The sequence below is a fragment of the Triturus cristatus genome, chromosome 7, assembly GCF_964204655.1.
Source record: "Triturus cristatus chromosome 7, aTriCri1.1, whole genome shotgun sequence".
Classification (NCBI taxonomy): Eukaryota; Metazoa; Chordata; class Amphibia; order Caudata; family Salamandridae; genus Triturus; species Triturus cristatus.
In genome coordinates this window covers 1560692131-1560706660 of record NC_140590.1, presented here as the reverse complement: position 1 = coordinate 1560706660, position 14530 = coordinate 1560692131, and the positions used below count along the sequence as shown (strand labels likewise).

The following is a 14530-nucleotide window of genomic DNA, read 5'->3' as shown; positions in this document are numbered from 1 at the left end:
GGACCCAACACTAGGCGGCGATCTATGCACAGATATGAATTCAGCAGCCCACATGCCTCGAACAATATAATTAAGCCCATCCATATCCAAACATTCAATCGTTGGCAAACCTATCCATCATGTATTCTTCCATCCATCATTTCATTCATCCATCCCCCCTTTCACTCATCCATTCATCCATCCACCCTAGTCCTTGGTCCACCCACCCATCCATTCACTTATCCATCCAGCCTTCCATCCTTTCACTCATCCATCCATCCACCCTTTCTCTTATCAATCCATCCATCATTTCACTCATCCATCCACCCATTCACTTGCCCATCATTTCACACATCCATCCATCCTTTCACTCCTCCATCCACTGTTTTACCCATCCATCTACCTGTCCACCCATACATCCATCTTTTTACCTTTTCTCTCATCCATCCTTCCACTCCCTCATCCATCTGTTCTCTCATTATCCATCCATTCACCCTTTCACTAATCTATCCAGCCATCCACCCATCCCTTCACAAGTTAATTTTTCGTTCAAAGGAAGGAGACCTGATGTATTCAATAAGTGATCATCTAATATTATTTTATTGTTCCATGGTCTGTTTATACGTGTTCCCAGTTTTTTTCCGGGCCTCATCTTTATTATTTCCCCAGCAAACACTTTATTTCCTCATATCTTGTGTCCGCTTTCTTGCCTCGTGGACCTTTCCTCCTTTGTTGTAACCTGGCCTGGTCAAATTGTATACAATAGTTCAGTGTTTGGATTCCCAGCCATTCCTGAAGCTTGAGAAATGTGTACATTTCAGTTGGCCAGTGCACTTCACGGCAGCAGGGATCAATAAATACAGCAATTCCTTAACCTGACGAGAGCAGCTTCTTTCCTCTACAACCTGTCCAAGAACGGTAGTTTGAAGCCTCATTGAAGAAGCCAGGGCAATACAGATTTTTATCCCTACAACCTCTGTCTGCCTACTCTCCAGGTGCAGGTCACAGTGGCAGCTCCTCCACAATGGCGAAGGAGCATCACCCCACTGCTGGCTCAGAGCCAGCAAATATATAATAAAACTATGCTCTTCCATCGTTTTATTTTACATTTTACAAAGGTGTTGGAAGAGGCGGGGCGAGGGAGGGGGGGGGGGGGGGAAGGAGTGCTACGAGCACTCCACTACCTAAGTGCGCATGTGTGTTTTGGCCGGCCGTCTCAGGCCGACCAAAACACACATGCGCTCTTAGGTTTTCTCCAGCCCAGCTGCATTGAGCAGCCGGTTGGAGAAACCCCACAGACTCCCTGCTCTGAGCAGGGCGTCTTTCCTCCCTGCTCAGATCAATCCCCATGCTGCAGAGAGGGATTGGACGGGAGTCTGGGTCCCAGGGGCTGCTGGGACCCAGGAAGGAGGTGAGGCAGCGAACGCAATGCGATGCTGGAGGCAGCCGGTGGCAAAAGGTTAGGTTTTTACCACCACCCCCCACACACGCGACCCCACCACCCTTTGCTGTGTTGACCGCTGCTGGCAGTTCAACCGCGTGCGATGACTGCCTCCTCCTCACCGATGACACCATCAGGTAGTCTGGTGAGGGTTGCTCTAAATAAAGAGCATTTGAGTCCAGATTCTAGGTTTTCTGCTCCTGTGGGTTTAAAGCGACAGCATTGTCTGGTAGAATGCATTCATTCTGCGAAGTAGAATCAGGAACAGTTTCATTTGTTGTTGATGTTGAATATGCCTTAGCTATCAAATCTTTCATCATGGTTCGCAATTCCATGCTAAATGATACCACCCATGGTGGTGACAATGTCACTTGGTCTGAGAAATCCAAGACATATCAGATTGGGTAACAAAAGGCTTTTCAGTGGCTGGAAGCCAAAAGTTGAAAAAGGGTCTTAGAAGAGGATCTGAATTTTAACAAGGGAAGAAACTGGGTACATACTTGGAGAACAAGTTACCTACCTTCGGTAACACCTTATCTGGTAGAGACTATCTCGCCACAGATTACTTAATTTAGAATTATGCCCAGGTGTCAGAATGGATCTGGAAATTCTTGAGCAGTACCCTATCTCACACTAGGTTGAGTTGTTCAGCTCTGCATTGGCTGCTCCGGAGTGACGTGCGTGGTGCCTATATAGGCACCACCTCAGCACGCTGACATTGGTTTCTTTTTGCGACATTGAGATGAAAAGAGTCTCTGAGCGAGAGCCACCTTGGAAACTTCAGCGCCCACAACTGATGACAATGCACATTCTCGGTGGCGGCGAACATATCTAATCAAGGTTCTCCAAACTTTCAGAAGAGACCTTAAAACACCTCTGGGTGGAAACCCCATTCGTGATTTGCTAGGTTATCGACAACTGAGTATCTCTACTCTGGAGTTCAGATGCTGACCCACCAGGGAAATGCCCTAATGTAAGAGCCATGTCCAGAGATGCAGGGCCTCCTGACACAGGGTGCACGATTCCACTGTACCGTTTGTTGTAGTACCACATGACGATGATGTTGTCTGTGAACACCTGAACTAGTCTTCCCTTGATCAACAGAAGAACGGCTTTTAACGTCAGTTGGATCGTCCGCAGCTCCACCAGGTTGATGTGGAGCTGGGACTCTGCCGGAGACCAGAGTTCTCTGATCTTCACCTCTCCCAGATGGCAGCCCCATCCCATGAGTGACAACTGTCAATACAGTCATCTCTGGGCAAGTAAGGGAGAGGGGTCTGCCAATGACCCAATTGCGGTTCGTCAGCCACCACTGCAGATCTGGACCATGTCAGAGAGATTATCCTGATGCTGTACCCCCCGAGACTTCAGGTCCCACTGTAAAGTCAGTTTATGCCAACGGGCATGCGTTGCCAGCAGGATGAAGGTCCATGAGGCTCAACAGCCACAGATCAAGTACCAGGAACAGCAATTTTAAGCAGCCCCTAAAAAATACGAAGAGAATCACTAATTTGGATTATTTTCTAATATCCAAACAGAAGTTGAGGCAAGCGTCGGTCGTTCCTCCTAGGGGACAACTGTACTGTTTTATACAAATAACATCACGTGTCAGTATTCTAAATATAATGCACATTACTTTCAGGCTTTTATACATCACTCCCCTGAAGAGCTTATCCTAACTGGAGTCATTACATCATGATGAATACGGACTATAATTAGTGCCCTTTGTAAGTGTTTACGAACTGTGATTTTAAAATGTATGGGAATTATTATTGAAAAGTTTTATTAATATGAAAAAGAATAAGTTTACTTTTTGCAATATATTGTGTTTGTAAGGACTCAATGTTAATACATTTATAATGTTTACATCTTTTGTGCCAATTTAAGTCCATTTGGTTTTCAAACAGAGTACCCATGCATTCTTGATATACAAAAAGGACATTTATATTTTTCTAGTTTTTAACTACCCAGTCCCTTTTGTCAGGTAAGAGTGACTCTCCTTTTTGGATTAGCCAACAGCCACACTCAGTCTCACTGAAATCCAGGATAGAGGTTGAAACATCGGCATCATATCCTGAATATTGTGGACACACTGTACAGGTGGCTAGGCCAGAAACTGCACTGTGTCCAAAACAGCTCTGATGAAAGGGAGCTTTTGAGAGGGAGTCAGGTGTAACTTAGGCATGTTGATTTTGAACCCCAGCAAGTGCAGGAGGTACGCGGTAGTCTGGCGATGGGAGATGACTCCCTGGTGTGAGCCCACCTTTAATAGCCACTCATTGAGGTAAGGGAAGACTGGAACCCATGACCTCTGCAGATGTGCTACAACCAGCACAATCACCTTGGTGTAAACCCGATTGGCGTGGTAAGGCCAAAGTAGAGCACCATGAATTGAAAGTGCTTGTGGTCCACCGTGAACCGCAGGTAACGCCCTCTTGCATACCAGACACTGATGGGGAAATAGGAGCCCTGCAAGTTCAGCGCTACCAACCAGTCTCCTGGGTGGAGAGCAGTCAGGACCTGAGCTAACGTAACATCTTGAAGTTCTTCTTCAGGAAGAAGTTGAAAAGGAGAAGGTCTAGAATAGGATGGAGGACTCCTTTTGAGCACCAGAAAGTAGCAAGAATAGCAACCACAACATACTTCTGATGCTGGCACTCTCTCGATAGCGCCTTTGACCAAAAAAGCCAGTTCTTTCTGACAAAGCAAAAAGAGATGGACCTCCGTCAGCCGGCTGTGAGACTGTAGCATGGGTGGGAGGAGGCTTGTGTGAGGAGGGGGTCCAGAAAGGGAATGGAGTAGCCACTCTGGACGATTTGAAGAACCCACTTGTCCTATGTTATAGACTGCCAGTGAGGCCAATGATGGTGAATCCTGCATCCCAGTGGGTGCTCGTGATGCTATGAGGTTAAACTAGAGGGGTTTAGAGTCTCCCAACAGAGGGGGAGGTTGACGGCAGACGGGGTCGATCTCTGGCTGGTTTGAATTTGCATATTTAAACATAAACCTTAGAGAAGTGGTAAAATCAATTGATGCATCAATAAACTTTCCATTATGAATTTATGTAGTCTTATCACTAGATGCCACCAATGCTGACAAACAAAATGAAGAGACTAGGAGGTGAACACAAAACATATTTAAGGCATTAAAAATGTGGTAGAAGAGATAGAAAGTAAAGAACTTCCTGAATGATCAATAGGTAATACCAGCTTCAGTGGCCCCTGAGGAATGATGCTGTGTACAGAAAATACTCTTTGCCTCCGGGGGTATTGTTTAAAATGAGGGAAGGTTTCTTTCACCAACAACATTTTGTGATGTTCTCAATTTTCATCCTTCATGAAGTTTACCGCTTTACCACCATATGAGAAAATGTCTGCAGAATAGTTCTCCTCAAATTTACCTTTTACAAAACTTCCCGCTGCACAATCTCATTGCACAGCAGAACACAGACTCCAAAGTATGTTTGGTGAAATAAGTTTGTATAAAAAAAGTGGTTGCATGACAAATTAGAAGTATCATGATTTTCACGTGAAAGAGGCAAAGAGAAAAAGTTAGCAACCATTACGAAGTTACAAAGTTTACCTATTGATAATGTCGCAAATAAACAAACTTTGCATATTCCTAGTTTGAATATCAGCAACAGTTTACACAATATATCCTAGTTTTAGGTCACGGAAACTGATAACTTTTAGCTGTCTGTTTTTAAAGACCTCTTATGGGAAATACCAATACTTACAGAGGACATTGGGGTAGTCTACAATTTACTATATGCTGGCCTTTTCATCAGACTTACTTGCTTAATTACTTGGATAGCTTTCCTTCTTGAACTTGTGTATGACCATCCCCTGCAGAACATCTTGTTTTAACCATACTTTTAATTGGATGACTTTTATCCTTCCACAGCTTACATTCTGGAAACTACTTTTTTGTTTAGCACTCCAAGTGAATGTATATATTTTCCTGCTCTCTCCCTCATGTGCCAGTGCCACCACTGTAATCCATACCCCACTAGTTGCTTGTCTTTGCTTCCCCCACCCTTCCATGTTTTGTCAGCCCACAAATAACTCACCCGTAGCTTTACAGCCTTCCCCAGCTACTGCTGCTAGTCAGCACTTACAATAAAGCTCCATCATAGTTTCCCCTCTCTCGTCCAGTCTCCTTCGTTAAAAAAAATAAAAAATGTATGCAATTTAAAAAAATATATTTTGGAGGATCTCGTAGCTGCAATTTGCTTTGCGCTTTGATGCCCTTTTATACTTATTGAATGTTTTGCTTCAAGATGGCTGCCACCAACTTGGAACAGTAAATTAAATTATATAACAAAAGGGCTGCACGTGTGATGAAGCTGTGGCTGCTGTATCATCATAATGCACGTGCGATGATGCATGTTATGAAGCACAAAAAAACTCTGGGGTTTGTAATGGAAACAGAAATAGGAAGGACTAAAGGGAGGAACTAAAAAAGAAAGACCTAGCTCAGCAGTATTCCTTTTAAAGGACGATTTCCCTCACCCACCGTAGGTGGCGTGCTTCATCATAGGGAACCTCCTCGCACCATGATGCCTAGTCACAGTTTGGGCTACAACTCCCTCACTGAGAGGGAGGAGCTCTGCAGATGTTTTTTATGGAGGTATAATAAATATCCTAGAATGAGCAGTGTGGTGAGGTCAGCAGAGCATTGACAAAGAAAACATATGAGGGTAAAACTGACTACATGGTCTGGAAACAACTTTATTAGTGCGTCCCTGGCCCATGATTAAAAAACAGGACACTACTTACTGGTGTCACTAGGGAAGGTCTGTTTCCATTGCAGACTCAGGAGTTCTTTTGTTCTTTGTGGTGTTATATTGAGGAGATAACCCCTGCTGGTCTTTAAACCTCCCCTGGCCCTTCTTTTGTGATTTGATGACGCATGTTCACATATGCTTTATTGCACAGTTTTTTTTTTTTGCCAATGCGGTTTCGCATTTGTAAACAAGCATTTTTGTCTTTTGGAAAGGTCAATGTAATGGGAGACATATCCTCTTTGACAATGATTGTTTCAGAAAGGTTTAGGTGGGTAATGGGATTTGTAGGTGGGTATACATATATGACGGTCTCGTCTCGATACACAAACTTAAGGTCACCACTGCAGTGCCTCAGAGGGCCAATAAGCCATCACTACACCTGCAGTGGTACTGCAGCCAAAGAAGTTGTCTTAACCATTCTCCTGTCTAACAGTATAAAAAGACTGTGCTTATATGGTGGTGAAATATTTTCCCTGCCCCTTCAAATACCTACCAGAACCACCTGCTAGGTAGCACCACCATTCACTTGATGCCCTCTTGCTGAATGATGCTGTTTGAGTCCCATTTCCTGTATTTCTGATTTTCTTTCTCCATTACGCCTCCTGGATTCCGGTTTACTTTCCACCCGCCAGTGTTTTATATTTCTCTCTTCTCTTGTATTTCTTTCTCTCATGTCAGATTCCCTGTAATCCAGTCGGATGTCCTGAGACTTTCACTGCCCGCCAAAACCTCCCTCTAAAGAAACAGCAGCTGCTGACCCCCAGTATTTAGGTATCTTCTGAGCCCCATACCTGGCAGCAGCTAGGTTAGTTGAAGACAGTCTGCTGTCTGAAACTTATTGTAGCACCAGTCCTACTGCATAAAGGAGAGATAGCACCGTGGGAAGGACAGTCAGCATTGGCAAAGACACAAATACAGTATATCACAAACAGCATATCAGATGTCAAAGTTGTACTAGACTGTGTGCCCTTCTTTACTTCCGGGACTTGCACACTTTCCTTCTCCTGCACACTGAGTACGACCCATAAAAAACACACAAAGAAGTCCTTTCAATCTAGATAACACATTTTAGCTTAAATCTTCAGACAGGGAAGAGTGGAAAGACTTTGATTAAGGACTCCGACTTGATATATTTATATTTATATATTAAAGTATAAAATGCATAACGAAATACAATGCTTCTTTAAAATACATCATAGTGCCTTCATAATAAATATATATTTTAAAATAAAGCTTATACACCCCGACTTAGTGGTGAAAGAAGGAAGCATCGGTGAAGGAGAGGCAGGAGGTGCAGCCTTACCAGCTCTGCAATGGCAAATAGTGGTAGATCCCAGAGGTGAGGTGCATTGAACATGTGAAGGACTGCCTGAGCATGAAAAAACACAGGTACACTGGTAGAAATGGGGGGCAGGGTGAGCTGATGCAATAAATGGCAGGAGTACTGAAAGTCGGGGTTGATATGTGCTGGTAGGGGTGTAGAATCAAAAATAGGCGAAAAGTAGATAAAGAATGAAGTGCATGCACAGACAGAAGTTTGATGAGCATAAAAGTGCTATATTCTGCAGGCCTGAGAGGCAGGGCTGTGGCAAAGGGAAGGACTGTTAGTGGATAGAGAAAGGGTACAGAGGAAAGGGTGTGGTAAAGGAATTGGAATGGACTGTTGTGGCTTATGCTATGGAATCCCTGAAGGAAGTAGGTCAAGCTGCTGTATTATGAACTGATTGTGAATGAAAAACACTGGGAAACCTGTGGATTACAGACAGGTATAAAGAACACCTGGATAACATTTCTAAATATTTGGACTAGGAATATTATGTGGTGCTCAGGGTTATGGTAACCTGGAAGCACATATATTTTAAGGCACATTAGTAATGTGGAGCCCTCATTATATTTTTCTAGGATAAGACAGGCACTGCAATATTGCAGTGAAATACCAGAGTGATGGAGGTTTTCCGATGTTTGTACTGCATTAAAAAATGGATGCCAGAGAGAAGACTTAAATCTGCAGTGATGTGATCATATGTTATGTGCTAGGCCATTTGTACAGCGCAAGTTCAGCTCTTGGCGCTATAAGCGATATAAGCTTTAAAGAACCAGAACAGTGGAAATAGCGAACACGTTCTGATCGGCAAATACTACAGGCACTTTCTTGCTTTTGCAGACCACAGTGCTGGTACTTATCGGCAATGTGTGCATGGACGTCATTTGGGGATGGGGGAGGGGGGGGGGTTGCAACTGTGACCTCCACTTGCTCCCTGCTACTCCTGACACTTCCTTTTCGACCCCTGGTCCCAGAGGAGGCAATTTGCCCCCTCTGAAGCCAGGGGTCACAAAGGAAGTGCCAGGAGTAGCAGGGAGCAAGCTAGAGGTCACAGCTGCGACCTCTGACTACCCCATTTGACGTCAATGTATGTGCATAAACTGAGAAGCAGTTCTTTGCAGGTATACTTTAAAAACATGGCATTTCAAGAGCAGAGTGTGTGCACCTTCGTGTGTGAGTAACACTCAGTGCGTCAGTGCGCTTACGTGGAGATTAGTGCCAAAACCTGTCTGTGATTGATCATTTGGATCGTGTGACAAAATGAGTGTGGCACGTCAGTGTGTGGTACTGTTTGTGTCTCTTTTATAATCTATGCAGGTATACGTGACCGCATGTATCTGAATGTATGTGACTGTGTCAAGAACAACAGAAGATAAATGATGTGACAATGTGTTGTAAGAGACAGCATCAGTTACTGTGGCCCTGTCATCACTGAACTTGTTTGGGGCTGACATCATACAGTTAAAAGATACTCACTCTCTCTCTCTCTCTGTTAATGGCAAGGGGTGTGTGGATAGTAAGTGCGTCAAATGATGGGCTATATCACCTGGCGGTGCAGGTGCAGCAGCAGGACAGGGTGCGGAACACGGGCACACAGATGCATGGAGTGTTGAAATCCAGGACTGGGACACAGCCAGATAAGGTGTGAGCACTGAGGGCAAGCGAAGAAGAGCACAGGGGCGTAGAGTGCGATTACAGCAGGGTGCAGCGGATAAAGAAAGAGCTGCACTAGATCTCGGAATTATTGTGCCAGGGCACGTGATTAGTGGGAATAATGCACAGTGGAATGGCTGGCAGGATGTGTAAGGCACAACGGCAGGAGACATACAGACAGTAAATCTAAACTTTGGAAGTCTCAGTCAGGATTGGTTTACAAGTCCAGGATATGGGGGATCCAAAGAGCAAGGTATAATGGGCACGGAAGGTTGGACGTGGATCTCGCGGGGAGAATATGGTGCGGAATCAAGTAAAGGGATTGTAGTCACAAGTGCCAACGTAGAGGGCTTCAGGGAAGTCTATGAAGAGTTGCATAGTTTATGAGGGCAGATGAGGCCGAATTCATCGAAGATGAATCTAGGCGAGCAGCCTGCATAACACAGGCAGCTGATTTCGCTGGCAAGATCCACGATTGCACCTTCTCGTCCCCTGGCTTGGTGGTTATCGCGAGAACTTGCGCACTGGGCGGTATGAGGTGGGGAGTGCTAGATGGTGTGAGTTCCCTTTTTCTTCTTCCTCCTCCTCTTCTTCCACCAGATCTTCAGCTGATCCCCATCGCTTTTTAGAATGGCCGCCGCCTTTGGCCAGAAACAAACTAGCAAGTTTCCGGTTCCTGCGTTCTCCCCTTGCTTGCTGGAACTCTAGATACGGAACACAGAAGTACATAAAGACAAGGTTTAGAGATGTGACACTGCGAGAACAAAAAGGAAAACATTAATGAGGAAAAGAAACAAGAAATTTGAGGTGTGAACAAACACAAATATGGAGTGGGTGGGGTGATCATGCACAGAAGGGAGGTTAGGACACACCAATGGTGGAGTGAGGAGAACAGATGGTGAGTACACATTAACCTGGGCACATGGACCTAGACAAAAAAGTTACTTACGTTCGGTAAGGTCTTATCTGGTAGAGACTAGATCTAGCCGCAGATTCCTTACCTTAGAGTTATCCCCAGGAACCAGACTGGATCTGGACATTTTTCTACAGCAGTACCTCTGCGCGTCAGTAGAGGGCGCCAGGCGACTCAGTACGACAATGTCCACCGGATGGGACGTCGTCAGAGTACATATAAGCCCGCTCCTGACGTCAGTTTCTTCCATGACTACTTTCAAAGAAGGGAACCGGTGAATCAGTTCGCAGAGTGAGGGGAATGGGTGGGTCGGTAAGGAATCTACAGCTAGATCTAGTCTCTACCAGATAAAGCATTACCGAAGGTAAGTAACTTATTCATCTGATAGAGACATTTAGATGCAGATTCCTTACCTTAGAATAGATACCCAATCAATACCCGCCCCGGAGCACGGATTATGAACAGATTCCAAGAAGCATCCTCGACCAGGCCATTCAGCAGCATAAGAAAAAGAAAAGGTCATCCCACCAGAAAACTCGGGGAGAACCCCGCATGGAACCAAATCCGCAGCTGTGCAACAACATGGGAAAGGACAACATGACAGAAGAACAAGACGAGTGGGGAGAACACTCCATAGAAACCTAGCACTACAGTGCCTCCCCGAATGTCAACCGGCCCAAGAGACTGTGGCGAGAGGCTAACACTATTCGCAAAGGCTCCGGGGCATAGAAAAAGAAGGCAATGAAGAGGGCACCAGTGAATAGCTCAAGAAGCATTGCAAGCCAAAACCACAATCACAGCCCCAAACCACATAAGGTAGGGGAAACACCGCAAGGGAAGCTCACTGGGGCTATGCAATGCCAAAGTCCATGAAGAATACAAAATAAAATAAAGAGATAGGTTTCAAGATAGAAAGACGTAGAAATATATCTAAATATAAACATGCACAGAATAACAATGTGCCCAAGAGGGGTACATGCAAGCTACCAGAACAGCAGTCGGGAAGAAGGCGAGACAGTGGTGGGCTGCAAACCAGCCACAGAGCACATTGAAAGAGGAATGGTAGGGTGGAAACCCCACATACACCCTAGAAAATCAAATAAGCAGACCGAAACAGCACTACCGACTGAACAGCACTATGAGACAGTTAAAAGACAACTGAGAAGTAACTCACAGGGGAGAGACACCCGCGCCAGAAGAGAGAAGAAAGACCACAATGGAGGTCTGGAAAAAAGGGTCATGTTGAACAGGGCCAACACAGGGGAGGCCTAGTCAGAGAAGTAGGCCTCATTGTAAGTGAAAACAGCATGGGAAGACCAACGCTACAACTGAATGACCAGCCAAATGCCAGTGTAAGAACTGAAGGGGTAACGTCCAGAGCCGAACAAGCATGAAGCCCAGAAACACTGCGGGCGCATAGGACAACGCGCGACTGGTCAACAAGTGGGGGAGCAACGTGAGTGAGCATCGCAATGTCACCCAAGATCGAACTCGGTTTAGGGACTAGCACAAGGGAGACGAATTCCCAAGGGGAGGAATCGCGCATGCAAGCAGCGGAGGAAACACCCCGGAAGAGAATCCAAAGGGATCACAAGCCTCCGTACCAGCAAACCCAGAAAGGATGAGCAAGGAACCCAGATCCGAAAAGAACGGAGGATGGAAAAAACAGCCATATACCCCAAGAGAGGGAGAAGGCACATCCAAGAACAGCCAGTCCAGTAACAAAACGTTGGGGTGGAAACGGAAGAGTCGAGGAAACGTCTCCGATCATAGGGAAAAACACAGCTTTGCGCAAGGCAGATGCAAGGGTAACAAGCATTTACAATGCAACGGTCTCGGCATTGTTAAAGTTAGAGCTATTGGCATTGCTCATGACAATGCCGTTTCTTTAAATGTTTTAAAAACAAAAACATAAACAAAAATAATGTCATGAGCAATGCCAATAGCTCTAATTTTACCAATGCCGAGACCATTGCATTGTAAATGCTTGTTGAACAAGGGGTCAATGTCCCCTATATCTCTGTTCCTAATCAGTATAACAAAAGGAAAAGTTGTTCAAAGGCCCAGTCAAAAGCAGTATGTAGCTGTTTGCCGAGGTTTAATTAAAAACATGCTGTGGGTAGGCTCGTCAACAGAACATGTAAATAAATGCGTATTTATTTTTCAAACACCTCGAACAGAACCGCTAAGTAACCGCTACGTACCTGCCAGGGACCCCTCCTCCCTCGATCGCTGCGGGAACAGCTCCCTTCTTATTTAAAAGGCTGAATGCACCGCTTAACTCCTCAAGTAAAACGTTAAATGACACACCTTCTGTCACACTTAAAACAGGAAGCGACCCACAACTTTCCAGTGAAAGTCCACCCTCATCCTGCAGGCGACGTCCGAGTGCCCTTCTCTACCAGTACAATGGGGGGTGGCACGCCTGTCTCCCACATGAGTCTGTGGGTACCCCTTATTAAATATTCTTCTATGTAACTTAGGCCGCGCAAATCCTTTCTCCTTATTGAAAACTGGAGACCCCCTGCTCTCTCCCAGTATAACACTGGAGACCCCCTTCCTCGTCCAATTAAAAGCTGGAGACCTCTTCTTTCGCAGTTGAGGCTCCAACGGGTTTCAACCAGGCCTTATAGTCACATCCTTAAGTTTGACGGCCAAAAACACTGGTCATGTCTAAACAACGTCACGGTAATCAACATGTCAGCGATGACCTCCATGTTTACACTTTACATATTTACTTCATCTTGCATTACTTTTTTCCATATGTTGTGTTTCTGTAGTTTTTTGTTTGTGCATTACTATAGACTCCTGTATGTGTCTTAGTGGTTTTCAGGAATGAGGAGGGGATTCATGGCAGGGCGTTACTGAGAGCTTCTAAGAGAGAGCTGGGGCTGAGGGTAGTTAGTGAGAGGTTCTCAGTGTGCCTGCCGGTGGTTCTGGCTACAAGCCCATCCGGTCACTGGCCTCTCGGCAGCGTGCACAGAGAGATGGTCACACGTGCTATTTACTGTTTTATGTGAAAGTGTCTGAAGGCGGTTTATACAGCTGTTAAAATATTGACAGTGCCAGAGGAAAGAAACTGCTGTCTCCAGCGAGACAGTGAGGAAGATAATGTGTTAGATATTCAGAGGCAGGCCATGAATTGGGCCGGGTCCCTCCGGGTCTCAGACCCGGCAGTAATTAAAAACAGACGCTGACACGGGTCTATATCGGGCCATATAATTATGCCCTTAACTTTATAGACCAACCACCCTGATGGGGTGATCAATCGCTCTAAAAAACAATCCATGTCAGCGTTGTAGCTCCGCTTGCATTTGACATGTTTTAATCAACCTCGCCTTCCCATAGAGTGGTTGCTGTTTCAAGAAGTTGTGTTTTTGTATATTAACGCCCTCCCTAGCTGTCTCTGTGAGTTCAGGCTGTGTGTAAGCATACATAGCAGGCCATTTGAGTTTGAAGCCAGTGCTAGCGCCTTTCAGTGGGCTATAAAGGGATTCAAAATACATGTACATCCAATCCTTGGCCTCTCTGCAGATCTCACAGTGGAATGGTCATGTTTGCCAATTGGAATTGTGATTGTATGCAAAGTTTCTGGAAGGGGGTACACAGCTATTAAAATACTGACAGTGCGAAAGTAAAAGAAAGTGGGTGCATTCTGTGGTGGGGACAGTGAAGTGAAGCAGATACAAAGAAATACATGCAAAAATGAGTGAAAAGAGGGTGCTTAAGAGGAAAGAGATGAGGTGTGAGATATGCAAATGGGGGATTTTACATATATGTGGGGAGTAAAGGAGGGTGGGTTGTGTGGTCTGCAGAGGAAAGTAGTGACTGTAAGAAAGGGGGTGCTTGAGATCCCAAGACTACCACACCTTTCACCGATCTTTAAATGTTTAATTCACTCATATTTTCCAAATTGAAAGGTTTTCAGTTCTAATTACTACACAATCATTGCTGTCACTCATTTATCTGTTACTGGTAACAAGCACTGGTAAAGGCAACAGGTTTGGCTTGGTTTAGGTGCATATCCATTACTGTGGGATATGTCTGACAAAAGCTTAAAGTGAGGCACCAAAATACTGGTGGGGTGGTACTATGGAAAGCATAGTATTTTACTTTACATATGCTAAGCCACACTGTTACTTAGGCAACACCCCTTGCACGGGATTCTTAGTTACACATCCTAGGCCACACCCCTTTTGGAGACCATCTATTGTTTTCATCCCGCTTCCCTGTTCAGAGGGAGGATTTCAGAAAGATGAGAGGAGCAAAAGGGTGATACCGAGCGATAGACTTCAGAGTAAATTGTTGTTAATGACAGCACGGGAATGACTGATGCTCCATGAAGAAAACTATCCCTTCCATAGACCTCAGTACTATTGAATTAATCGTTTCATATTGTCAGAATGTAAACCTTTTCAGTTATAATTTTTTGCA

General features: G+C 45.0%; 1 protein-coding gene across 1 annotated transcript in view; it reads right to left on the bottom strand.

The window, feature by feature from the left end:
• Nucleotides 1-7334: 7334 nt before the first annotated feature.
• Nucleotides 7335-14530, bottom strand: part of LOC146812367 (ankyrin repeat domain-containing protein SOWAHA-like) — a 172168-nt gene continuing 164972 nt past the window's right edge. Inside the window, exon 11 of the mRNA XM_085619367.1 lies at nt 7335-9887. Within this exon, the coding sequence (XP_085475493.1) occupies nt 9688-9887 (200 nt within the window). The 3' untranslated portion in view covers nt 7335-9687. The remainder of the gene's footprint in view (nt 9888-14530) is intronic.